At 54.6% G+C, this 25437-nt stretch overlaps 11 protein-coding genes across 11 annotated transcripts; 7 read left to right on the forward strand and 4 right to left on the reverse strand.

Moving 5' to 3' along the window:
- Positions 1-1468: 1468 nt before the first annotated feature.
- On the forward strand, positions 1469-2352 carry NCS57_00032300 (PCI domain-containing protein; the record flags this gene model as incomplete). Its single annotated transcript, XM_053050410.1, has 2 exons — positions 1469-1501; positions 1555-2352. The coding sequence occupies 2 exons, from the start codon at positions 1469-1471 to the stop codon at positions 2350-2352; spliced, it is 831 nt and encodes a 276-aa protein (XP_052918925.1).
- A 515-nt stretch (positions 2353-2867) lies between these two features.
- NCS57_00032400 (uncharacterized protein) lies at positions 2868-4054 on the reverse strand (the record flags this gene model as incomplete). The annotated part of the gene is made up of 3 exons (XM_053050411.1): positions 2868-3104; positions 3153-3822; positions 3873-4054. 3 exons carry the CDS (start codon positions 4052-4054, stop codon positions 2868-2870), a joined length of 1089 nt encoding a protein of 362 aa, XP_052918926.1.
- A 726-nt stretch (positions 4055-4780) lies between these two features.
- Positions 4781-5319, forward strand: NCS57_00032500 (60S ribosomal protein L31-B; the record flags this gene model as incomplete). Its single annotated transcript, XM_053050412.1, has 3 exons — positions 4781-4870; positions 4942-5016; positions 5116-5319. 3 exons carry the CDS (start codon positions 4781-4783, stop codon positions 5317-5319), a joined length of 369 nt encoding a protein of 122 aa, XP_052918927.1.
- Positions 5320-5746: 427 nt separating this feature from the next.
- On the reverse strand, positions 5747-6393 carry NCS57_00032600 (Ubiquitin-conjugating enzyme E2-20 kDa; the record flags this gene model as incomplete). Its single annotated transcript, XM_053050413.1, has 3 exons — positions 5747-5849; positions 5904-6236; positions 6290-6393. The coding sequence occupies 3 exons, from the start codon at positions 6391-6393 to the stop codon at positions 5747-5749; spliced, it is 540 nt and encodes a 179-aa protein (XP_052918928.1).
- A 934-nt stretch (positions 6394-7327) lies between these two features.
- Positions 7328-8982, forward strand: NCS57_00032700 (uncharacterized protein; the record flags this gene model as incomplete). The annotated part of the gene is made up of 2 exons (XM_053050414.1): positions 7328-7413; positions 7467-8982. The coding sequence occupies 2 exons, from the start codon at positions 7328-7330 to the stop codon at positions 8980-8982; spliced, it is 1602 nt and encodes a 533-aa protein (XP_052918929.1).
- Positions 8983-9656: 674 nt separating this feature from the next.
- Positions 9657-10136, reverse strand: NCS57_00032800 (Anaphase-promoting complex subunit 11; the record flags this gene model as incomplete). The annotated part of the gene is made up of 4 exons (XM_053050415.1): positions 9657-9706; positions 9761-9824; positions 9887-9918; positions 9995-10136. 4 exons carry the CDS (start codon positions 10134-10136, stop codon positions 9657-9659), a joined length of 288 nt encoding a protein of 95 aa, XP_052918930.1.
- Positions 10137-10815: 679 nt separating this feature from the next.
- On the forward strand, positions 10816-11883 carry NCS57_00032900 (uncharacterized protein; the record flags this gene model as incomplete). Its single annotated transcript, XM_053050416.1, has 2 exons — positions 10816-11771; positions 11823-11883. The coding sequence occupies 2 exons, from the start codon at positions 10816-10818 to the stop codon at positions 11881-11883; spliced, it is 1017 nt and encodes a 338-aa protein (XP_052918931.1).
- Positions 11884-12484: 601 nt separating this feature from the next.
- NCS57_00033000 (40S ribosomal protein S2) lies at positions 12485-13409 on the forward strand (the record flags this gene model as incomplete). The annotated part of the gene is made up of 3 exons (XM_053050417.1): positions 12485-12742; positions 12833-13090; positions 13152-13409. 3 exons carry the CDS (start codon positions 12485-12487, stop codon positions 13407-13409), a joined length of 774 nt encoding a protein of 257 aa, XP_052918932.1.
- Positions 13410-13721: 312 nt separating this feature from the next.
- NCS57_00033100 (uncharacterized protein) lies at positions 13722-18236 on the reverse strand (the record flags this gene model as incomplete). The annotated part of the gene is made up of 6 exons (XM_053050418.1): positions 13722-14347; positions 14399-15591; positions 15638-17606; positions 17656-17766; positions 17817-18053; positions 18107-18236. The coding sequence occupies 6 exons, from the start codon at positions 18234-18236 to the stop codon at positions 13722-13724; spliced, it is 4266 nt and encodes a 1421-aa protein (XP_052918933.1).
- A 600-nt stretch (positions 18237-18836) lies between these two features.
- On the forward strand, positions 18837-20834 carry NCS57_00033200 (uncharacterized protein; the record flags this gene model as incomplete). Its single annotated transcript, XM_053050419.1, has 2 exons — positions 18837-19432; positions 19478-20834. 2 exons carry the CDS (start codon positions 18837-18839, stop codon positions 20832-20834), a joined length of 1953 nt encoding a protein of 650 aa, XP_052918934.1.
- Positions 20835-23676: 2842 nt separating this feature from the next.
- On the forward strand, positions 23677-25063 carry NCS57_00033300 (Arrestin-C domain-containing protein; the record flags this gene model as incomplete). Its single annotated transcript, XM_053050420.1, has 3 exons — positions 23677-23799; positions 23892-24776; positions 24821-25063. 3 exons carry the CDS (start codon positions 23677-23679, stop codon positions 25061-25063), a joined length of 1251 nt encoding a protein of 416 aa, XP_052918935.1.
- Positions 25064-25437: the final 374 nt, after the last annotated feature.

A 25437-nucleotide genomic window follows, 5' to 3' on the forward strand; every position in this document is an offset into this window, starting at 1 on the left:
GAAGCGATTGGCCGAATGATACAAACGGGGAATGTGATCCACGCTTCTGATGCACTGGTGGTGCAGTTGGAAAAAGAGTGTGTGTGCAGTGCAAGTTGGAGGAGGGTGAGTGAGAGAGTCGCTGCAACCACACAGGAGAGGCGCAACTGACCCGTGTTTATATTTGCATTGCTGTCCACATCTGCCGTCTCACTCTTTGCCTAAGAGAGCACTGCCGATGCTCCGTAGTTTCCTGTTTCGTGATGTCGCCATCCCACGCCCTCAAAGACGTGAGTGTCGATCTCTCGCGGGGGCAGCCTCCGATTGACCTTGCCGTCCAACCAGACTTTGACTTTGCCAAGCTATCGAGGCTAGGCTCAGTGTCGGTCGCTGAACAGACATGAACTTGTCCAGGAAGACGCAGAGGGTTGTGATGGTTAATTTCAAGCTTCACTCTTTCGACCTAGGAGCCGTCGATCGCAACTCTGTCACCAGCGTTTTGACGACGTTTACCAATCACCGTCTGCAACTAAGACGGCAGTGTCTTGATGTCTTGTAAGACGCCATGCCGCCCAAGAGTGAGATGCAAGCCGGGTCTCACTTGTTCCGACAGCTCGTGTAAGCGTGGCTACATCCAGCTGAGGCTGTAGGTCAGCTGCGCAGCCGTGGCCGAGGACGATTTGGCAAGATGGCAAAGGTTCCGGCAGTAGCGTGTGCTTATTCGGGGACGCCTGTGTAACACAGTTTGGAACATGCATCCGTGCTTTGTCGAAGGAGTAGACAACTGACTGCAAATTGCTGACTCCAGCCATCGCATTCAAACGCCGCTGAAAACCTAACTATGCTGAGTTCGATCACCTGGGTTAGATCAGTGCTCCGGTGCACACGTGTCCATTAGTAGTCAGTATTGTGCATTGCTGGTGTTGTGATTGATCAAGTTGATGGTGCTTGCGTTAGGTAGCCACATCTAATTGACCAAATAGTCTTTTGTTAAGCAATATCCGCATAAGCATACACATAGGTAGTGAAATAAAACATATTTTACGTGAACAAGAGACATGGAGTAATCGAGAAACCGTCCATGTTGTTTCAATAAGATTTCCCAACGGCAACGGCCCGTCGGCACGATGTCGTAGGGTAAGTCAACTTCAACTTTCTGAGTCTGAGCTCGCATTCCTCAAAATGACCCCACGACTCTTCCCCACAGGATGAGCCCCGCGCCGCCACAGGCCCCCAGCCTCACCTCCGGACAAGCTCCAACATGCAACTGCATCTGCCTATTACTTCAGCAACTTCAAGTAACCAACAAAACACAAGGAACCAGGCATCACCGGCGAATTATCCAGCTGGGAAGAACCTGAGTAAAACGAAGCCCAAGAGTTATACGACCCTCCCCAATCCAACGGCCGCTGAACATTCCGACTCTGTTCATTGTCTTGTAACCGTGAACCTCCACCCCGCGAGGCTGTAGCCTCAACCGCAGCCCATCATGGAGCAGACAAAAGCTCTCAACGCCCTCGAGGTAAGCCCTCGAACTCATAGTTGATTGACATGATAGACACTGACACTCGATAGCCCTTTCTCGCTCTCTCCAAGTCGGCCACATCTCCCCGCGCCGCCGCCGACCTCGTCACCCGAGCCACCTCCGCCCAAAACACCTTTCTCTTCACCGAGCTCCTCCAAACACCCGCCATCCAGGGCCTCACTGGTTCAGAGTTCGCGTCACACCTCACACTCCTCCAGACATTCGCCTATGGCACATACGCTTCCTACAAAACGACCGAGGGTCTGCCCGCCCTCTCAGAGGCCCAGGCAACAAAGCTCCGTCAGCTCTCGCTCCTCACACTAGCCCGAGACAGAAAGAACCTATCCTACGCCGCGCTACAGGATGCCCTCGACTTGCCCGGAGACCGTGAAGTTGAGAACCTTGTCATCTCGGCCGTTTACGCCGGTCTTCTCCATGCCACGCTCGACCCAGCCCGTGCTGCCGTCCAGGTCACCAGCGTCGCCCCCCTACGTGACCTCGCTCCGGGAGCGATACCCGACCTGGCTACGGCGCTCAAGAAGTGGTCAGACCGCTGCACTTCGACTCTCGGGGACTTGGAAACTCAGATCAAGGATATCCAGACAGCGGCCACGGCACGACAGCGGGAGCAGCGTGCTGCTGACGATAAGCTCAAGCAGCAAGTGAGCGACGCCCAGGAGGGTAGCGCGCGCGCGTTCGGCATGACGGGCTTGACGAGGGAAATGATCAATAGAAGAGGTCTTAACAAGCGGCCCGTCATGGAAGTCGGTAGCCTGCCAGAGAGTGAGCTCATGGACGTGGACGAGTCTGAGGAGGAGAAGAAGCGAGCCAGCAAGCGCAAGATGTGATGATACTCAGTGTCCCTGATGACGGCTAGACACGGCGGCGAGAACTGCATAAAACAAATGTATCACGAAGAACCACGATGTAATAGACGACATAACGCCCTTGATTAGCTACCCCTAGTACCGAGTGCCGCCAGTGCCTGTACCATAACTGTGACGCTACCGCCCTACATAATGATGGCCAAGAAGAGAAGAAACATGACATAGCCAGAAACTCCGAGATGTGACATCTCAAAGCAGAGGCTGCAGAATAGCTAAGTTACGCGCAAGCCCTAGATGATACAACACAGATAGATCTCCAGACGCCAACATTCCAAAGAGAAAAGAAAAAGGGCCACAACCTCCATTGTGAAGGGCGGCTGATATCGCTGCCGAATCAAAGCTCTCAAAGTCATTACGGTCGTGAAACTTTTTTCTGTCCCTGTATAAATCTCGCCTAGTGGCTTGCTCTAGAAAGAAATCCGATGGCCAGTAACGGCCGGCATTAGTGGCCGTGGTTGTTCGACAAGAACATGTGCCTACAGTCGCTTGCCTGGTACGAGGATAAAGAGAACGCAGAGGCCGGCATCGATGAGAATGGTGACCGCCAGGACCATGAGAGCTCGCTTGGCGAGTAGTTTGCGGATGTACGGTTCGCGGATGCGAGAGAAGTTGAAAGGGGTGTACTCGCTGAAGCCGACCAGAGCCATAATCGGGTCGAGTGAGTACTGGTAAGACGCAAGGAAATAGACACCGATGGTGAAGGGGATGATGAGCTGGTAATGGTCAGTGGGGGCCTAAACGACGTATACAAGTGAGCTTACCCAGCATTTCGTCAGACGAGACTTGTCGAGGAAAATGAGAATGAAGCCAGTCCAGAAGGCGCCAAACATGGCAATGAGACCCAAGATCAGCCTCATGATGAGGGTTGGCGGGATCAGATTGCCAAGAGCCTTCATTCTCAGGAATCCGGGAAAGGCATCTCGCTCCATCGCTTGAAAGACGTAGTCCTTGGCCACATCGAATACTTCGGGATCGTCGCGGCCATACTCCTCGATTGCTGTGGTAACCTCCTGGGTGATAGAGCCAGGAAGGGTGATTTCTCGCTCAGCGCCGGGAAGCAGGAAGGTGTAGAGAATCTTCTCCGCCGAGGCGCGAATGTCCTGTCGCGCGACCGTGTGGGCGGGAGAGTTGGAGTCGGTGGTGATATCGTGCGAGTTGCTGAACTGAGGGCTGGGTCGCACAGGCGCGGTGGTGCTCTGCGGGGACTCGTGTTGCTCCTCTCGCAGGAAAGCAGACATCTGGGCATCCTGGTTCTTCTCCTTCTCCGTGGCGTACATCGAGGGGCCAGCCGCTCGGGGTTCCAGGTCGCCGATATTCTCCAGAATAGCAGATGATCTCTTGGATTGCATCTCGGGAGTGCCAATGAGGACCGAACGTCTGAGCTCTCGCACATAGTGACGGCAGAGAGACATGTGCTGGGCAACATCGAGCCTGTGTTTGTCAGTGATTTGCCCAAGCCACCGAGCTTCTCGTTCACCTACCAGAAGTCAAGGTAGTCCACTGATCTCTGCTGGTCTCGCATGTAGATGTAGAACGAGAACAGGTCGACAGGCGGCAGGGTGCGACGGCTCAACACCTCGAACAGCGTTGGAAGTCGGTTTCGCGCCATGTCAGGCTGTGGTGACGGCGAGGCCATGGTGGTGACAGGTTCGTGCTCAGCCATGTTGGGCAAGGTTGTTGGAAGCTGGGTGAAAGAGTGTAGATGATTAAGAAAGAGGCGTTTCGTTTCGGCGGCGCGGGTGATGTCAACTGCCGAGAGCTTATGGAAAGGTCCGGTACGCGAGGCGAGGTCCCCCTTTTGATGACGACGAGAAAGAGGCTTCCTTGTCGCAGCAACCGCAGCACGCTCTCTCCCGGTCAAGACGATCCCTGCGAACACAGAAGGAGGGCTCAGGAGGGGCGCCGATGCGCAGAGAAACGTTGCGGTGCGGTGCCTCGAGGGTCAGTCGCCGTTGGAATGTGGAATCGCTCGCAATGCAGGCGACGATACAATGCGTTGCTTCGATCAACAGCCGCAGGTCGACGTGGATCGGGCCACACTTGGCCCCTAAGCCAACTCCCGTTAACTCGGAGGCTAGGAGTGGGTCGTTCCTGCAATGTCACGTGAAATTCTAGTGGGGAGTGAGGGCTCGAGGCCATTGGCTCGCTTTCCCCACCACTGAATTTCGTGCCTGCCCTACGCACAAAGATTTTGTGGGATTTTGACTATTCCGACAATCAACACCTCTCAACGCCAGACCTTGAAAGAGACGAGCCGCAGGTACGATACCCCGACAACTTCTCCTCCCTCGCAAGACCACATCTTTGAGAGACTACGAGCGCCTCGAAGCCTGCGCCTATACTTTCGTCGTTTCCTCCAGACCGACCGACTAACAAACCACACACAGCCATGTCGTCCAAGAAGCCCTCTGGCAAGACTCAGCGCTCCGCTATTGCGGATGTCGTCGCCCGCGAGTACACCATCCACATGCACAAGCGAGTACGTTTTCTCGACGAGGAGAGCTCGACAATCGGAGCTCCAGATCAGGATCATATGCTAATGGGTTGAAGCTCCATGGTGTCACCTTCAAGAAGAGGGCTCCCCGTGCCATCAAGGAGATCAAGTCCTTCGCCACCAAGGCCATGGTACGACCGCCCACCCGAGACACCTGCCGCCGAGCGAGATGCAATTGGAACCGGCAGAGTTGTCACTTTTCAACGACACCAGTGCTAACAGGAACCCAGGGTACCTCTGATGTCCGCATCGACCCCCAGCTCAACAAGAAGGTCTGGGAGAACGGTATCAAGGGTGTTGACTACCGACTCCGAATCCGAATTTCCCGACGACGAAATGATGAGGAGGGTGCCAAGGAGAAGCTGTACAGCTACGTTCAGGCTGTGAACGTCAAGGACGCCAAGGGCCTCCCCACGGTCCTTGTTGAGGAATAAATGCAAAAAGTTTCTCTTCTGGGACAAGGTCTACGGTGGCATGGCATTTGGAGTTGCAATCGGCTTACTGGCTTTTGACGCTGAAAATACACAGAGGGAAAATGTGATCAAAGCTTTGAAGTCCAACCTTGACGACAATCATCGGTGCCTCGGCGTGAAGTGGTCAGTTTCAAGGCTATTTATGGGGGCGAATCAATCATGTCTTTCGGATCTAGTGGTCGTGGATGTCTTGAGATGTCGATGAGGGTATTCTATCGACAATGGTCTGCCTGTTTCTGACCCAAACGATATCCCTCCCTTGTTTGCCCAGTTCAGGAAATGCCATGCAATCCCGTATCCCTAACAAGTCATCAAACAAAATCCTTACACCTGGTACTCCTGTCCCCTATTCAAGCAAGCCTAAGCACCAAACCCCAGTAGAAGTCAATTACTCGTCCTCAACGTCCTGGTGACGTCCCAGCACCTTCTTCTTGAACTCCTCGGGGTCCTTGTCCCACAGCTCGGCTGCCTCGCCGTTGAGGGGGGATGCGCTGAAAGTTGTTAGGGCTTGTCATGATGTAGAAACCCGGAAGGGGAATACGTACTTGTTGGGCTCGCCGAGCAAGCTCTGCAGACTCAGGAGGACAGTCTGGATGTTGTAGGCGGCAGTCCACTTGTCCTTGAGAATGTCGAGACAGATGCGACCAGAGAAGTCAACGTTGGGGTGGTAGATGGGTGTCTTGAAGAGGACGGTGGGAGCAGCGTAGGGGTAGTTGGAGGGGAAGGCGAAGCTGAGCTTGAAGGTGAGACCGGCATAGGGAGTGTCGTCGGGACCCTCGATGGTGGCGGTCCAAGAGAGAAGGTTGCCGTCGGCGGAGGGAAAGGCCGAGACGCCGGGAGCAGGCGACGTCATGAGCTGCATCAACTCGGTCTGGAGTCTGCATGATGTTAGCGGTTGGCGAGCTGCGGATGAGAGGGGACTTTGACTGACCTCTTGGTAGTGCTCTGAGAGTCGGGACCTGAACGACCATTGTTGACCTTGGCAGCAGGGACGCTGCCAGGAGCCGAGTTCTGGTTGTCCTCCGTGTAATCCATTGTATGATGCTGTTGGTGATGCTCAAAGACACAGGCTAGAAACAGATACGAGCAAAAATGTCGGATCCGAAGTCGTGAATGGGGATGGAAGAGAACTCGGGATGAGGAAGGGAATTGTTATTCACAAGAAGCAATTCCGCAACCGGCAGGAGGTGAGGTCGGTATGGATGCAGGGGCGGGTGAAGGAAGACAGAAAGGTAGAGTTGGTGGCGTATGCGGGAGAAGTGGGAAGTGCAAGGAAGGAGAAGGAGGTCTTAAAGTGAGGCTAGGACAAGCTTTTGACGCGAGACGCCTTCTTTCTTGTTTTGGGAACGGGATCGGGATGCGACAGGAATAATGAAGAGCGAGGGAGGTTATGATTTCAAAGACATTGGATGGATGGAAACAACTGAATTGTTTACCGCAGCAACGGCGCGACCGGGGCAGGGAGGGGCGACAAAGCCGGACGCCTGCGGCCAATGGAACCGGATGGGGGGCTTGGGCCCTGAAACCGCAGGCCTGGGAAGCGCTGGAGGAGGAAGCGCGGGGCGCCAGATGCCACTGAATGTTTAGGGGTCTCACAGCAACAAGCAAACACTTTACGCGGTGCGACGCGACAAACTCGACCAAAAACGCGACCGCCTTTCACTTGGGGGACTCCTGCATCATAACCACGACTGAACCAATCATCCCGTCAAATCCTCTTTTTTCACGACGCGATTGGGTTTGCAGCGTGGGCAGCTGGAGAGTTGCAAGTTTGAAATCATGGCAAGTCCCCATCTTTTTTTGTCTTTGATCGTACCTGCGAGGTAGTTCATGGTTCCTGATGATCGTGCAGCTTGCACGTGGTTCTTCATCCGTGAATGGATGAGGCATCACCAGGCTATCCCTACCTCGTTTTGGTTCTTATACGGCCTTGTATCACTTCTTTGACGTTAATCTTCTGCTAACACAGATGAACCAGTCTCAATTAGATCCTCTGCCAAGGGATCTTCCCTTTCGAATCGTTTCCAAGACTGTTGGTCGAGGAGCCTATGCCTCGTTAGTTTCACTCGCCAATATCTCACATGCTACCCCATACTAACACAGGACAGGATCAAAAAGGCCATTCCACTTGATGCTCCAACACCAATCTTTGCAGTAAAGCTCATCCACAAGGGCTACGCCGTTAAGCATGGCCGTATCTCGACAAAGCAGCTTGCCATGGAGGTCTCCCTCCACTCACACATTGGCCAGCACCCCAACATCATTGAGTGGTTCGCCTCGGGGGAGGACGCTATCTGGCGCTGGATCGCCATGGAGTACGCAGAAGGTGGCGACCTCTTTGACAAGATCGAGGCCGATGTGGGTGTTCGTGAGGACATTGCCCAGATCTACTTTGTGCAGCTCGTCAGCGGTGTGAGCTTCATGCACTCCAAGGGCGTTGCGCATCGCGACCTTAAGCCGGAGAACATTCTTCTCTCTCAGGATGGCTCACTTAAGCTCGCTGATTTCGGAATGGCTACAATGTTTGAGTACAAGGGTCAGCGGAAGATGAGCTCTACGCTCTGCGGTAGCCCCCCTTACATCGCCCCTGAGATTCTCGCCTGCGGCCGCGCCGACAGGAGATCACCAAACGCTGCCAAGTACTCACCAGATCTTGTCGACGTATGGTCTTGCGGTGTCATCCTCTTTGTCCTTTTGGTCGGTAATACCCCGTGGGATGAACCTTCGCAGGGTAGCTGGGAGTTTCAAGAATACGTTCGCACAGCGGGCCGTAGCACCGACGCACTCTGGGAGAGGATACCTTCGGAGGCCCTCTCTCTGCTACGAGGAATGATGAGCATCGACCCGACGAAACGATTTAGTTTCACTCAAGTCCGCCAGCACCCTTGGTACACACGACACAATGCTCTTCTCACCGCCGACGGCCGGGTCTCGGATCCCATCTATCTGGCAACACAGATGCTGGAGAACCTGCGTATTGATTTTAGCCAACAACCCACATCGCAGCCGTCATCCAGCGACAACATGGACCTTGACACAGGCCTCAACGCCGGCCGGTTCTCCTCGACCCAGCCCGAAGCCCCCATCGTCGACCGCGATTGGGACTGGGAACGCCCTGCGCTTCGCTCCATGGCTGCCCCAGCTTCGTCTCTACCTTCGCGCGCTCATGACGCTCGTCGCGTGATGATGGACTCTCTTGCCGACGAACCTTCCATGTCCCAATTCTCCCACACTCCTGGCCCTTCCATGAGTCTTACACAACAAGCTCGCCGTTTCCGCGATATTTGTCCACCAGAGTCACTCACTCGATTCTTCTCCGCTGTGCCGCCTGCTCACATCATTCAAATGCTTAGCGATGCTCTTCACCAGCTCAATATCCCCCTCGCCCCTGTCTCACCAAATCTCTACGGCAGCCCCGTAGCCACACTCAAGGTCAAGGCACTAGACGGCCGCCAGCAAAGCCTCCACGGCGAGATCCAGGTCGACCGGCAGCCTCTACCTGACGGAACCGAGGTTCTCGATGTGCGCTTCGTCAAGGTCAAGGGTGATCCTCTTGAGTGGCGACGTTTCTTCAAGAAGGTAGTTGTCCTGTGCAAGGATGGCGTGTATGTCCCAGAGGCTTAGAGGGGAAAGGGACTGCTTTATCGTTTCAAGACGAATGCTTCAAATGTTCCAACTGCTTCAAACTTGGATCAAAGACTTTAATAATAGATACATACATATACACGAGGAATGCCAAGGGCTCGAAATGGTGGATAAAAGATTTTATTGAACCCATGTAACAAGTGGTCCATATTCGAGCAAAGTTGAACCTCTCAAGTGAAACCTCAAAATCCCAAATTATGACATCCAGTCATCGCCATAGTAGCTTATCGAGTTGTGCCTGTAGAACTGGTCTAAGGAGGCTATAGTGTTGGCTGCGTTGCCCCTTTTGTAAACTCCTCTCGCGAGGCCGCTTTCCGATTTAATTGCTGGCCTAAAGTGTACTGTGTACTTCACCCGAATGTATATCATTCTCTCCATGTCCGTCACATGCGCATGATATCACCTCTGGCTTCCTGAGGTTGGAGATGTTGGAAGATACGACTTGGTGACTCGGGTAAAGGCTCAGGAGGAGTATCTTCTAGTCCCAGGTCGAGGATCACTTGGGACTTCTCGAAGACTATATCTTAAATGTCACGAATAACAGGCAAATACTGGCTGGAGAACAATAAAAAGGACTTGCTGCGACCTGTTCAGGGTATGCCCGGCACCCATTTTCATATGCCAATAACGCCAAACACCACACTCGAGCTCCTTTATCCAGCTTGCGGTGGCCTCGGAACTAGAGGATTTTCCCACTCAAACCCTGTGGACCATGTCAACTGAGAGCTGTCGGTAAAGTTGAGAATAGGCAACGTACGTTGACGACACATAGGGCACTGACCCCTCGAAGAGTCCTGCTTGATCCATTCGAGTATGCAATGCTAAAAACACGCACCAACAGTGAGCAATAAAGACAACAAAGACAAGGGAGGAGAAGTCGGACCATGTGAAAGTTGTGGCCGCATTTTCCCGATACTTTGAGACGAGATTGTTAGAATGGGAGCATAGAATATGGCCTGATGTGCCTGTGCCTGTCAGAGAGACCACTTACACAGGCTGCAAGAATCACCGGGATATTTGCAAGTCGGACACGTCCCGTCGAAGTGGACCTGGCAGATGCCACAGACATCGTCCTCAGGAATGTCCCATCGCCAGGTAGCGACCGTGTTCCACTCCTTGATGGTGACTTTCATGGTGATTCGCCGCTAGGGGGAGTCACGGGATTGATAAGAGAGGGACTCGAGAGAGTTGAAAGTGTCAAGATGACGATGGAACCTTGACGCGGAGGAGGAGGAGGGTCAAGCTTTGGGTGTGGGAGCTGGCGGGGAGACATTGACATGAGCTGAGGTCGGAAAGTGGTGGGCGGGCGTCTACGTGAGGGCGCTTCAGTGACCTCATGCGCTGAGAGTCGCCCACTGAAAGGGCTCGCACCGCTAAAGCCCTCCACTGAGCAGCTGCCCTGGGCCCTCCTACCGGTCAGTAGCCGCAAACTCGGGTCAAAGCTTCCAGGGCAGGTCCCGAATCCCGCAGCTTCCTTCCTGATTTTGACGCCAACCTCGCCCGTGTCCGTGTCGCCATCATCAAATTGGATCCCACAAGGAGCCGCTAACTAATTCGTCACCGTCACCAACATCACCTCAATCCTCTACACACAAACCGGGCGCTCTCTCGCCGAGTGATGTGGACGAACAAGGACAGTTCAGCCTTTTGCTAGCTGTCTCTATCCAACGTCTGACCCGCCGCATTTCCCGCCTGCCTTAGCTGCAGTTGTCGCCAACTTTTGGCCTCGGGCTTATCAACCACTCCGAAACGGCTCGTACGAGTCACCACTCCTCCCTCTCCCATCCCGCAACCCGCTACAACTTCTACAACATGGCCGCTGTCGCCTTCTCTCGCTCAACAAGAGCTAGCCTGCCCCAATGGGGCTCCAGAGTCTTCCGACCTGTCTTGCTCACCCGACGGAATTTCTCAAACTACCTCGTCTCCCCGAAGGAACTCGACGAAGCCCTCAAGAAGAACCCTCCCTCACCGATCAGCCCTGAGCCCCGAGTAATTCCTCTCTGCGCCTCATGGTTTCTCCCCAACGATAGTCGATCCGGTATCCAAACGTTCCGCGAGCAGCGCATTCCCAAGGCACGATTTTTCGATCTCGACAAGGTCATCGACAAGCGCAGTCCCTACCCTCATATGCTCCCCGATGCCAAGGGCTTTGCCGCCGCCATGAGCGAACTGGGAATTCGAAAAGAGGATACGGTGGTGGTGTATGACAGCAAGGAGCTTGGTATCTTCAGTGCCCCCCGTGTGGGCTGGACATTGCAGGTCTTTGGCCACCCCAAGGTGCATATCCTGAACAACTTCAAGCTGTGGGTGGAAGAGGGCCTTCCCACCGAGTCAGGAGAGCTGTACAGCGTCGAGTGCTGTCCTTATCCTATTCCCAACGTCGAGTCCACACGGGTTGTAAACTTCGAGGAGGTCAAGGAGATTGCCAACGACTACAACAAGGAGGGTGCCGAGGGCGTCCAGATCCTCGATGCTCGACCCAATGGCCGGTTTACTGGCGAAGCCCCTGAGCCCCGTGAAGGCCTCTCCTCTGGGCACATGCCTGGGTCTATCAACATTCCCTTCAACGCCGTTCTGGACCCTGAGACTAAGGCCTTCCTCCCCCGCGACCAGCTGAAGAAGGTGTTTGAGGAGAAGGGAGTGGACTCTAACCACCCTATTATTTCAAGTTGTGGTACTGGAGTGACTGCCTGCGTTCTTGAGACTGCCCTCGAAGAGGCTGGTGTTGGTTCTCACGAGTCTCGGAGGGTCTACGACGGCAGCTGGACGTAAGTGAAATTCCCACACTTTTCATGACAACTGCTAACAGAACATGATAGCGAATGGGCTCAGCGAGTGAAACCTGCGGAAAACCTGATTCTCAAGACAACAAAGGAATAGATGTGGTGTGATCTGGCTCTAGGCGAGGGCAGATATACGAGGCTGTTGAGTTGCGATACCCTCCTTAATGATGGCCTGGAGCTGCCAGGCGTGTACGAACATGCATCCCCCTCTGTGACATGAGTTCTATTCTCGCATGGCTTGAGGTTTCTTGAACGCCTGCATTGGGCGCAATGTAGTTTTGGTTCTCTTGTATCATCTCCACACTTTTTCAGAGACTCCAAGGTGTATAGTTGCGAATCAATTGACCGATGGTGTTGCAATTTCATGCGCATTCATGCGATGCCGGCGTTGGAGTTTCGGAAGTTTGCCGATCAATTTGTGAGGGGTCAGTTTGTCTCACCGAGAATCGGAGCTCCTCACCGCGGTGAGCCACCAAGGTGAAGCTAACCACACCCCACCATTTTTGTGCCTTAACCCCAAGGCAGGAATCCACAAACGCATTAGGGCTCGCTAACTCGAGCACATTCCCCAAAATTCAGTGTGCAGACCCCGCCAGCCGAAAAAGTTCCCAGCAACGCCCAACGCCGAAACACCAAAACCACATCTTTGCGCAGACCTTTGACGTCGACTCCCCCCCAGCGCAACATATACATTCAAGATGGCTGACCGAGGAGCTTCTCGCGGCGGTGGTTTCGGATCCCGAGGCGGTGACCGCGGCCGTGGACGTGGTCGTGGTCGTGGCCGTGGCCGTGGCAAGAACGAGGAGAAGGAGTGGCAGCCCGTCACCAAGCTCGGTCGATTGGTCAAGGCCGGCAAGATCAACAGCATGGAGGAGATTTACCTGCACTCCCTGCCCATCAAGGAGTACCAGATTGTCGACAACTTCCTGCCCAAGCTCAAGGATGAGGTTATGAAGGTGCGGAACGACTACACGGGGAGCCTCAGACGATTATGATGGGAGGCCATTGGGAGAGAACAAAAATACTGACATGTCGCGAAACTACAGATCAAGCCCGTCCAGAAGCAGACCCGTGCCGGTCAGCGAACCCGATTCAAGGCCATTGTCATCATTGGTGACTCCGAGGGCCACGTCGGTCTCGGTATCAAGACCTCCAAGGAAGTCGCTACCGCCATCCGCGCCGCCATCATCATCGCCAAGCTCAGCGTCATCCCCGTCCGAAGAGGTTACTGGGGTACCAACCTTGGTCAGCCTCACTCCCTGCCCTGCAAGGAGTCTGGCAAGTGCGGTTCCGTCACCGTCCGTGTGAGTATTATCCGTGAATGAAGGAAACAAAGAAGCATCAAAATACTGACTACAGCTTCAGCTCATCCCCGCTCCCCGCGGTACTGGCCTCGTCGCCTCCCCCGCCGTCAAGCGATTCCTCCAGCTCGCCGGTGTCGAGGACGCCTACACCTCGTCCGCTGGCTCCACCAAGACCCTCGAGAACACCCTCAAGGCTACCTTCGTGGCCGTCTCCAACACCTACGGCTTCCTCACCCCCAACCTGTGGAAGGAGACCAAGCTCATCCGGAGTCCCCTGGATGAGTACGCCGACACCCTGCGGGACGGCAAGCGATACTAAGAGGGCGGGCTGGAAACGGTGCGCGGAGTCACGATCCATTGTGTTTCATTGCATGGTTTTGGCCGGTCAGATTTGAGGCTATGAGAATAATGGCTAAGGGTCTGAATGAAAAAAATTTCACCTGTTACGTTGCGAAATGAAGTAAAGAGGCTGGCCCTGCATTGTTTTGTGTGAAGTTGTTAAGATTGAGTGCGAAGCCAAGGATGCCAGAGCTATCCAACACCAATACAAAGGTAAGCCAACGACTAACAGTACAAAGCAGAAAACGCCAGCGTCGATACAAAGCACGTCCTTGCTCTAATGCGAGCCATGTTAAGCATACGGATCATAAAACTCTTCGTGGAGAGCTCGGTAGAGGGCCTCGTCTTCCGGATCCCTAGGAGGTCTCTCGGACTCATTCTGCTCAAGCTCGACAATCTCCAGCTGCAGGCGCTGAGACTCCATTGGGCGAGAATTCCGTCGCCGCTGCCCCGTGGGAGGGGCGCCCTGCGGGCCAGCCGTCGATGATCCAGCCTGCTTGTCCTCAGGTGGAGGTGGAGGAGTCATGCGAGTAATCGACGGAACGAGACTCGTGAAATCTCCCGGAAAAGCATATGTGCTTTCCGGTTCTTGTCGACTGTCCTCTTGTTCATCATCCTTGGCTGTGTCATCCCAGTGAGAAGGGTTCATTGGTGAATCTGCCTGATTGCGCCATGGTTTGAATCTAAGACGATCCCCTGCCGGTGCAAGAATCGGCGGCGGCCTGCGACTGGGGATATCCTCCGAACTAACAGGAAGCAACACAGGGCTATCCTGCTCCGTCTCACTGGGTAGTGGCTTGCTCTTGGGGATATACCGAGGGTTCACGTACGGCAGCGCCGTGGGATCGTCTCCCTTGCTGCCAAGGAGGTCTGCGAGACGCTGGCGCCAGGAGCGTGGTTGTTCTGATCCCACAAGACCTATGACATCGTGTTAGTGAGACTCTTCATGTTGCTTGGGGTGAAGCCTACCGCTCTTGATTCTCTCTTCGACCCTCCGCTTCTGGAGAGGCGTGTCGCCTAACCAGTACTCTGGTGTCCCTGGTTTGAAGCGTCGTCGGATGTGGGCTTGGTCCCGGTACGTGGACCCGAACGGCTGGCCAAGATGACGAAGGGAGATGTCATGAGCTTCGCTTTCTTCAGCGTCTTCCATGGTAGTATCTCGCTGTTCCTCAGCCTCTTCTCCAAATCTCCTAGCGCCCTTGGTTCTCTTCTTCTTGGTTCTCTTCGGAGGCTTGCCCCCCATAGAAGGCGGGACGACACAGACGGAATCATCAGGGCCTGAACTCTCAATCAAATCCCTCGTCTCCTCACTCTGCAAGTGCAGAGGCCAACGGTCAATGCTCCAGAACCGTGGTCCCTTGCCGCACCGCTCAGGATGTCCAAACGACCACACAGGCTCGCGACGAGGCGCCGAGATGATTGTCTTGCCGGTGTCATCGATACGGCGAGTGACACGTGTTGGGAACAACATACTCTTGTTCTCGTACGCCTCGCGGATGATACCCTTGCGGAGCATATCAGACGCCACCCAGACCGAATCGTGAATGTCCTTGAAACCGCGCTCGCGGTCCCACGACTCCTGGTAGGCCTCCGGCTCGGCCATCTTGATGGTGTCACAGAACTTTGGCGTGACGCGGTTCTTCCAAGAGTCGTCAACCATGTTCGGGTTCCACTTGGGATCGTTGGCTCGCAATGGGTAATCCAACTCCCACCAGTCGTAGATGTCCCGGACGTATCTGCTGTTCACTTTTCTTTGCTCGGGGGTGAGACTCTTGAGGTCCTTGGCATGCTGCTTACGGAGATCACGAAGCGTTCTACCAAGACGATAGCCAAGGCCCTCAAATAAGACGAGTGTCTTTTCCATGTCGGTGCTGACGGCCTGGCGGTCGAGGATGGTTTCGTCCCAGGATCGGATATTGGCCAGCTTGGGAAGTCCCTTGGCGTAAGGGCCGAGATCCACGGACTCGGGCTCAGTGACTTCGGTCGAGATGTCGGTTGAAATGGTCACGCCATCGTCATCTTTGGCTTTGGTTTTGACTGGACCCATCTTGGGTTCAACAGGTGGCGGGGGCTCAACCTCGTTGTCAGACTCAAGCCAGCGAATTCGTTCTTCTGGGTGAAAGTCGACCTTGGGGCGACGGACCACCAGATCCTTGTTTGCGCTGGGCTTGTTAGTTCTGATTCTTGGAAAGGGGGTGAGGAACGTACTAAATCTTGCCCTTCCTCTTGAGCGCAAGTGCATATCTGATAGCCTCCTTTCTGGAGAATCTGTAACGCTTCATGGGGCCACCACAGTCACGGTTGAGAACCTCCATGAAATCCTGTGACTTGGGTCCTACCGCAGGATGAAAAAAGGAGTCGCGGCTGATATCATTCAGCATCTCGTCGACTCTCTCCTCAAACAGTTGACCATGAGCGCTGAGGATAGGGGAGATTCCCTCCTCTTCGCCCTGACCTGCGTCGGCGCCTTGCTTGATGCCGAGCATGGTGGCGTTGACCGAAGGTTCAAGGATGAAGCGAAGGAGCTCTTCTTCAAGGGGTCTAATGTGAGGGACAGGAGTGGCTCCATCATTTCGAACGAGAGAACCTTGTTCAAGGTAGCTGCCTTCCCCTGATCGGAGTCCCTCCCATACACACTTGACAATCTTGGTCAAGAATTCGCGGTTGAAATGCTTCTCCTTGTCATCCAGTCTATCCCAGATGATTTGACATTTGTTAAGGAGCTCCTGAGTCTTTCTCATGTCCTTGTCGAAATAGTCCACGACATACGGACCCTTGAAGTTGTGGGGCAATTCCATGATGGCCTCCTTACGATGCAGCCAGAGTCTCTGCCCGTAGGACTCCTTGATGGAGTGAGGGCGCATCCAGGCACCCCACCATTGCTCCGCTGTGATGAACCACTTGTGCGCGAGGGTGTAGCTGAAAGGGTCGCGGGCCTCCTTTTCAGGGATATCAGCTACTTGCATGGTGGTGAAAAGAACACCGGCGTCCGGTTGCTTTGACTTCTTGGGTGGTGGAAGGATGATGGCTCGCCACTGGTTGCACACAGCAGCATTCTCTGCATTGCTGAACTGGCTCAGGCACTGCTGGAGAGCAGCTCGTCGAGTTCCTCGGAACCACGCAAACTGGCGGAGAGAGTTGGTGTCTGGCGTGCCCTTGACTTGCTCGGCGGGAGGTCGAGGCTGAGATCTAAGTTGAGAGCAGGTTTCTTGCATGTTCTTCAATATGCTCTTCTCATAGGCGTTGTTCTCACACTCGACCATGTTGAATCTTCTGTTGTTGGGGTCTTCGTCGCTCAGTCTCTCTGGGCGAGGCTCGACGCCGTGGGACGACGACCAGAAGTATTCGGCATCCTGTCCATACTCATCGACGTACTTCTTGAGAACATCTTGAGGCATCTCGTAGTGGACATCATGGGCAGCACGGATCGGGTTGAAGAGCAGCTTCCGCTCCCCCATGTCCTCCTCATCCTCCACGACGACATGATGTCCAGGTACTCGCGGCAGCCTCCAGCTCTTGATTGTCCACTTGTCAGGAAAATCAAGATTCAGCTTGGGCCTGCCGTAGTGGTAGTCCTCAAAGAGGCGATGCGCATGGAGCATGTCGATACACTCGTGGAGATCAGCACCCCAGCGTTCACCCTTCCAGTTGTGAAGGAGGTACGAGAAGTATTCTGCTAGCTCGGCAAACTTGCGGTCCCAATCGACTGTTCTGTTGACGTCCTCATCGGCGAGGAAGTTCTTGGCTCGGCTGATCAACACCTGGGGAGGCTCGATCTTCCAACCCTTGTACGGGTAGAGATTGAAGTCAGGAGGGGGCACGCTTCTGTCGCCGGCAAAGTTCCGGAGCCAACCCGAGTTGTATTCTTCCTGGGACCGTATGTCTCTAGCTGACCCATGGCTAGTCTCCGGAGGCTGCTTGTCAGAGGTGGTGTCTTTCTCCTTTTCTCCCGGTGAGATCAAGGGCGTTCGTTTGGTGCTGATGACGAATCCAGGGATGAGCGGCTTGGTCTTAGTCGGCTCAAGCTCTGGGGCCTGGGTTGGGCTCTCCTCGTCGTCTGTAATCTGACCGGCCATGAGTCGAAGCGACCCGTGGTTCCACGGCCCCATTGTCCCAGGTTGGCGAGTGTGTGAAGTTAAGGTTATAGTTCTCGAAAGTTGAGCCGATGGACGATGTTCTATGTGTCGTTAGCTTCTGCGTAGAGAGAGGAAGAGCTAAAGACCTACGCCCTTCGGAATCGTCAACATCTGATTCGTCATCTCTCGGCAAATACCTGGTGCCAAAGTCACTAGGGCGGGCCTCCAGTGTAGATTCATCATCACGGGTAAGTCCTTGCTCTTTGTGATGTTAACCAAACTGTTTGTCTGCAAGGCGGGACCAGTCATACCTTCACAAAGCTCTCGGAGTCCAAGCTGAGGATGTTTCTCGTCAAACAGTTCAGCAACAGCAAGCAGAAAGGCTGGACACTGGTGAAGAAAGCTGTCTATCTTGTGGTTGAGGAGTAGGCGCTGCAAGTCAATGGCGAACCTGGAAAAGCCACGGTCCTCTTGAAACTTCCAGTATGCCTCCTGAGCCTCGCTAGGGAGAGCTTGGAAGTCGAAATGCAAGGTCAAGGCAATTCTCTCTGAATTTGCATCAGCGGTTGATTGAAGGAATTAGCTCTTCTTCTCAACTCACCTAGGAGCTTCTTGCGACGCCGAACAAGAGCCGGGTCCGTAGTTGACGTGAGGGTTTCTTCCTGAGTCTCGGGAACTGTCTCTTTCTCACCCACCTGCGGAATGGGGTCCTCTCCCATAGGTTCGCCCATAATGAAGATACCTTAGGAGTCTTTGGCAGCTGAGAGGAAACCCGAGGATGAGGTTGAACGTGAAGGTGAGAGCAAGGAAGCAATTCTTCGATGAGAGGATGGGACAAAGGGAGCTTGCCAGTGAAGGAGGGGAAGGGCAAAATAAAGAAATACCGTCGTTTGATAGCTTCCCTGATACTACTACCTTCTGAAAGCTCAAAGAGCCTCGCCCTGCATGGTGCACGGTACAGACATGTGCCTATAGAGGCTTCAATCCAACATTGACGCCTCACGCCAAGCCCCTCACAATAGGCACAACAAAGAGACCGGCGAAGCCGACTTTCAATTGACACACAAGATTTCTTTCAAGTTGTCCAAAAATACACTTGACAAACTGGCAGGGGTGGTTGAATGCGGCCAGTGAGGAAAGGGGGGCTTGGCAACCGCTGGTTCCTTTGTTCAGCCAGGCGCCACAAACCTGAGAGGGTGAATTCACCGTCCAGCTGTGAAGACAAAGAAGGGAGAGGGGCTTAGGTCACTTGAACCAAATACCGGCGTAAAACTCAACCGTCATCTCTTAGGAAAATATTTGAATTGCTGATACCGACCAAATCATCAGTCATGGGGGACAAATCGAAGCCAGAGCCCAAGAAACACCAGCCTGAGGCTAGGGGCCCCAACCCTGAAGACTCTCCTGAGAAGCCATATGAGAAGCCTTCTAGGCCACAGGCTCCTGCTCGGGGTCAACTCTGGCGTCCTGGGAGGAGTGAGGCCAACAGAGAGATCAACCTTGGACTAAAGCGAAAGCAAAAGGCTCAAGAGCAGCAAGCCGGCCCTTCCAGACAAACGCCGGATACTGTCAGGAGGACTCATGAAAGATCCTCTTCAGCAAGCAAGAGAGTACGGGTGGAAAGGGATGAGCCGCCGGCAGAGGCGCAAACTGAGCGAGTTCCCGCCCCAACCCCTGCGCCCCCCAAACGATCTCGACGACCGATCCCTCCTGATTGGAAGCCTCCTCTGGCAGTTGGCGCATCCTTAGGAGACAACCTCAGCCGGATAGAGGAGGCAGAGCGGTCCGTTTTGCAATGGGAAGCAATCCTAGAAAACGCCCGCCAGACGCAGCCATTGGCCGACCTGTCGAGCTTTGAGAAACAGTTGGAGAAGGCTCGCACGAAGTTCAACGAATTGGAGAACTCTGAGGAGAACTCGGTGCCTGTGTGAGTTGCCCTAGTATCCATAGTCAATTTTGTCTGACTGTCTAGTGATCAACTCGAGTCTACCAAACGACACAAGATCCAAGAACGCATCCGCATTCTAAAGAATGCTCTTGAGAGAAACGAGTGCCCAACTGCAAGCATCAACATCCGCGCTGCTATCAAAGCCTACGAGGAGGGGACCATCCAATGCTGGGAACTATGGGCTCTGTTCTACGGCGGCCACCTCGTCGACCTTTGTTACTCCTACGAGTCCTTCACTCACGATCGAGCAGAGAGGCTCGACCGATACTATGAGAAACACGGCCCAGGCTGGCTCTGGTACGAGGCTCCACTGGCTCCAGCTGCCGGTCATCAACCATCTCTCATGGCAGCCACATGGGCTCAGCCGGCGAAAGACTCCAGCACGCTGAGCGGCGGCATAAACCAGGCTTGGGACATCACCATGGGATTCCGCCGCGTCAGGGGCTTCCACAGCCGTGACGGCACCCAACCGACCCAGAGTGGCAAGTTTCTCGCGTACAAGACGAGGGTGAGAACCTTGCCCAATCCCCAGCCCAGGGACGATTGCTGGGTTGAGGACGACGAGATGGCGGCGCGGTGCTTCTTTCTGATGCAGCTTGACAGCGGCGCGTCTCACCCTTGCCTGTACAACACCGACCTGGATATTATTGGTATTGATCGAAGGGTATATCCTCCTCAGACGCACACCAATGTCAACACGGCAACTTCTTCAACCCTCGCCGCGATTTACGAGATGCGCGTTGATGTCTGCCGTCATGATGGCCGGTCACTGGTGGGTGACAACCCAGTTTGGCCTACAGAGCGTCCCGAGCTAGGCGGCATCACCCCCGTCATGGTTCTTCTTGAGGGGATAGACCCTGACCCCGGGCCGCTAACCGACGAAGAGGTCAAACTTCGTCGTGAGCGCGGAGAAGATGTCAGCGAGGCTGCCTTGGCAGTCCGGCAGAAGAACCCAAAAGACGCCCGTCTCTCCGGGATGCTCCCGTTCCAAGTGTGCTACTTTGCCGGAGCACCTGGGATGGACATCTGGTTCGGTGAAGACCGTTGTGACGTGCTCGGAGCGGATCGTATGCCTGGTCAGCGCCGGTGGGAGCGGCACAAGGTTAAGCAGCTCGTGCGAGGCTCTCAGCTGGACCCGCTAGACGAGCGTCCAGTCGTCACGTTTGATCACAAGATGGATCACAAGCGCATTGTCGACACTGACGTCCCCGGGTGTCCCGGGGCGAGCCAGATAACTGTTGATATCTGGGCTGATCGTAACACGTACGGAATGGAGCCGCGGGTGTCTCAAAAGGTGCAGCTGGTGAACAGGGAAAAGGTGAAGAAGCGGCCCGGAAGCCCAACTGGTGAGAATAGGAAGAAGAAGATGAGGTGGATATGAATACCCTGATCCTCAGGGGCTGTGAGTAATTCACCCTGATATTGCAGTGCAGGATGAGTAAGGGTATAGTTGATGGCAGGATTGTGTTTTGAGGTCTTTGCTTTGGCTGTGAAAACGTAATTCATAGCGTTATATAGCCTCGGACGATGGTACAGACAAATGGAACTAGCATTTATGCTGAGAATGGCGTCTCCTTGGAGAGGATCTTCATGATTCGAGTCCTTATCATAAACTGGACCAGCTGCCGTGCCGCTCCGGCAGACCGGGGGTCCCGGTCCTGTCCCCGGTCTAGTTCTCGGCCCCACTCGGAGATCGGGGTCCACCATCTCGATGCCAAGTCCCGTCCGATGTTGATGCAGCGGGGGACAAGTGCCGAGCGACCTATAATCGGCTATGATTGCGGTCTCCTTCTCGTGTGTTGTGCACGACTTATCTTACGGGGAGGACACTTTTAGGCCGAGTATGATGCATGCTGAATGACCAGTTGGCTCATGGTGAACTGACAATAAGGCACAATGGCCGCCAAGGTTGGTATAACTTTTCAAGGTCGGGATGGTGGAAGTGATATTTTTTGTGTCTCCTATGAGATTGCCTGGTCTCCCTCGTATGGAATGTAGTCAGCTGGCACTATTGACTCTTGCGTCTTAGCTGACGTCGAGTCAAGCAAGGCCTCCTACGACCGCAGGAGTAGCGTGGACCCGATGACTTGGGTACCGCCCTTCTTTCTAAGTACAAGGAACTCCATTCCCTGCTCCAAGTGTAAGAGCAGCTGTCTGGGTATTACGAGCATCATCATCAGCCGCAACTCTTGCGTCAGTCCCCACGCTAGGGTGAGCGATGGTGACAACTTGCGAGAGTCCGTCGGCATCGAGACGGTACTGGCAGGTCGGAGCAGGCAGCCAAAAGGCCTAGGAGAGTGGAATGGTGATATTATTGGCCGTTTCCTTGTTCCAATGCCAAATATTTGGTATCAGAGCTTGTGATGTGGAGTGTCTAGGTATACCTGATGAGCTCCGCAAGGCGGTGAGGGTCAACAGAGAAGACGAATTGGGATGAGAAGAATGATTGCTGATGCGGCGTCTGAAGAACTCGGCCGATCAATATGCCATCATCTCATAAGCTCCATACGAATGTTCTCATATGGATCTGACAAGACCCAATTCTGCTCCAGCTTGGCGCCTCCGAGCAGGGCATCCTAGAGTAAGTAGTGAGTGATCAGCCCTACCAGCCTCTGAGAATACGAATCGAACAACGACAGAAACAGAGATTCGACATGTGGCTGAGCAGTTATCCACTCCCTATTTAGTACCCATTCCCCGACACAATACATAGGTACAACGGCAGCCATCGCAACTTGAGCAGATGAAGGGGAGGAGGATCAGACGTCTTAAATTAGACTTGAACAACGCACCAGCCACAGTGGCTCGATCCATTTTGGCGCTAAGGTTGACTATCTTGATCTGCGACAGTGGGGGAATGGGAATGGCCCTTGGCTGGCCTGTCCGTCCCTGTTTTATCTCCGAGCACGACGCCACCATCATGAGACTGGGGTTTGGAGGGGACAGTCAAAGCGAGGGACTTTGGTTGAATACTCTAGGGCAAAGGATTCGCAAGCTAGAGCGAGACGGGGACGGAGAAGGACAGTCAGAGTCTCTGTCAGATGTGGGTTCCTGGTTAGGGCAGCAGGAGCTCGGCTGTGCCTCTGCTTGGGCTGGGCAGCTGGGGTAACATTGAGAGGAGAGCCTATGACTGACGTGACCTGGGGATCAACATTTGATGGAGACGGAGCGGGTGCCATGGCAACGAATGTTGGAGACAAGAAACGGCGAGTTGAGGCTTGAAGCAAGGTTTAGGCAAATGCCATTGTGTAGTTTATTTATTGTTTCGTTACTCCGTAGTTAAATAGACAATTCAGAAACAAAAGCCTCTCATACAACCTGTCATCATTATTTGCATGGATCCATGGGTGTTTCCCCACTGCTGACTGACCTGCCCCCCAGGCTAGAGAGACAAGTCAGCCTTAAGACGTCGAGGCTGCCTTGCCGCGCCGCGCGTGTGAGGTGGACGATCTGGACCCTGGACTGTATGGATGTAGAGACTGTTCAGCACAGCGCACAACTATGACACTATAGCTGTGCTGTTGGATAATTCAGGCTGTGTAGGCTCGTCCTCTTACTCAATCTCCAGACTCAGCTGAAGAATATTGCCCTCCATCACCATTTACCTGCATTACTCCACTCAGAGCCTCGCGCCCGCGTGCTATACAGCACTAGCCCACTACTGTAAGGAGGGGGCCGCCCAACCTTGACCTACCTTACCTACCGTTCCGTTTTCCTGGCTGAACTGTGATGCGACCGCCAACCTTGGTCCTTTAACCGTCGTCACATCGTCTCTAATAACCCTCTCTCTACATTCTACGCTCGCTTCCATTGCCACTTTGTTTCTTCTTATTATACAACTGAGCCCCCCGCATCGGCCTTGGCGAACCCCGTCCCGTCTGCTGCTCCCCGATCCCGCACACCACCTGCTTAGTAGGTGGCCTAGCACAGCGACCGACGCATCTCGTCCTCTGCGTCCCTCTCTGCCTGCTGCTGCTGCTGCTGCTGAGACTCTCATGCCCGCCGCATCCCCAAGTCGACAGCTATCGCGCCCGCTCTGGCTTCCTCGACACTGGCTCACGCTCTGCCCTCCGGCTCTGGCGTAGCGCCCGACGCTCTCGTCGCCCTCGGGGCTCAGCCAGCCGCCCGCTCCCGCTCCGCTTCCGCCTTCGTCGCCGTCATCTCCCCCACCCGCAGCTCGACGACACCGCCGCTCCAACCGACCGGACCAGCACAAGTTCGCAATGCCTCCCAACATCCCCCTCCAGCAGCACAACGCCATCATGTCGGCTCCCGCGAGTGTGAGGGTATCCGGCCCTCCCAATAGCAGCTTCCTCGTGGGCTACCCCGGCATCTCTGCGACTCTGGTACGTTCAATCTCGTGCTTACGCCCCGGAGCTTTCTCGCTCTGTTGCGCGACTGTGAATGTCTCCCGCACAAAGCTGACAAATTGACAAAGCCGCGCATCGAAGGAAAGGTCGAGATCCGTCCTGGCCAGGGCTACTCCATGCCCGTACCCATCTCCCTCGTTCGAATATGCCTTCAGCGCCGAGAAACCATCCACCCCGACGCCGACAGCCTCGCGAAACGACATCTCGGCGCCCCCCGACGGGAGACCACAGACCTCGTCGGCAAGGAGCAGCTTCTCTTTCGCTGCGCATCCGGGAGGGAGGCCGAAAAGGTCATCGCCATGGACCTCCCGTTTGTCCTCTTTATTCCCTACGGCCGCGGCGGAGAAGAGTCGAACCGACGCATTCCTCCAGCCTCTCTCCAGCTCCCGAGTCGAACCGCCGAGACATACTACGAACTCGTCGTCACGGTCCAGCAGGGCCACAGCAACCAGTACAAATACAGCTTCCCTATACCACTTCTGCGCTACGATACCCTCTCCACTTTTGGCATGTACAACAAACCCGAGTCCAAGCTCGTAACCAACGACAACATTGTCCACCTGGGCATCAACCTCCCACGATGGAGCTACGGCCCCAGCGACCCCATCACAGTATATATCAAGTTATCACCCAACACCGACTGGCTGCACAAGGCAAAGCGAGTCACCATTGACAAGATCACCCTGACCATCGAGGAGGAGATTACATACAACCCGGAGGGCGACGAACCCTCAAAGAAAGTGAACAAGATATCAAGACAGGTCCAGGTGGTCAAGACGAAAATCCCCGAGGCAGGATATGCCACCAACATAGGCCTCAACTTTCCTTCAAAGGATTTGCGCGATCCAGATGGAATTATCAAGAGGGGGAAACCACAGTTCCCTCTCTACGAGGTCACATCATTTACCACCACCTCGACGCTCTACAAGATAGAATTTTATCTCAGCATCAAGGTATGGGCTTTGCTCTTTTGTCTCGTCTCTGCTAACATTCCCAGGTCAATCTGAGCGGCGCTCGCGACGTGACCCTACGACAACCGATCGTTATCTGCCCCCTCGACCAACAAGCCTGCAAAGAAGAGATGGACGCTATCGAGCAAGCGGCCAAAGAAGCCTCGCACGTCGACCCCAATAACCCCATGCTGCCCGCGCAGACCATTATCCTCGCCAATGACCGCGACTCATTACGAGCTCTGGGTCTTTGCATGGTGGGCGGACAAAAGAAGCCATTCATTGAGTGACGAAAATACGGGTTCCGAGATAGTCACCTTATAGCAGCCTCCAGAGCCGCACGCCACGTCCGCACGATGACGGAGAGACGCCTGCTGCGCCCCGTATATCGCTGCAGGCAGTGCCGCGTCGGAAGAAACAAATCTCGCGCGTCAGGAATTCCTCCGAGGCCGAACGTCACAGCACTCCGGCTTCGGGACTGGATCGCACCGGCAGCACGACAGATGGAAGCGGAGATGGACGGAGGCGACGGTTGGAGATGGTCCAGGGGGAGGCCAGGTCCGCCACTCGAAGTATACCCAGGGGCGTTTGCATTTCAGGGGTTTGGCGAAGATGGGATGGGGCTCTTATGATCGGGCATAGTTCATGGCGTTCCGGAGGACCA

The sequence above is a fragment of the Fusarium keratoplasticum genome, chromosome 1, assembly GCF_025433545.1.
Source record: "Fusarium keratoplasticum isolate Fu6.1 chromosome 1, whole genome shotgun sequence".
Taxonomy (NCBI): domain Eukaryota; kingdom Fungi; phylum Ascomycota; class Sordariomycetes; order Hypocreales; family Nectriaceae; genus Fusarium; species Fusarium keratoplasticum.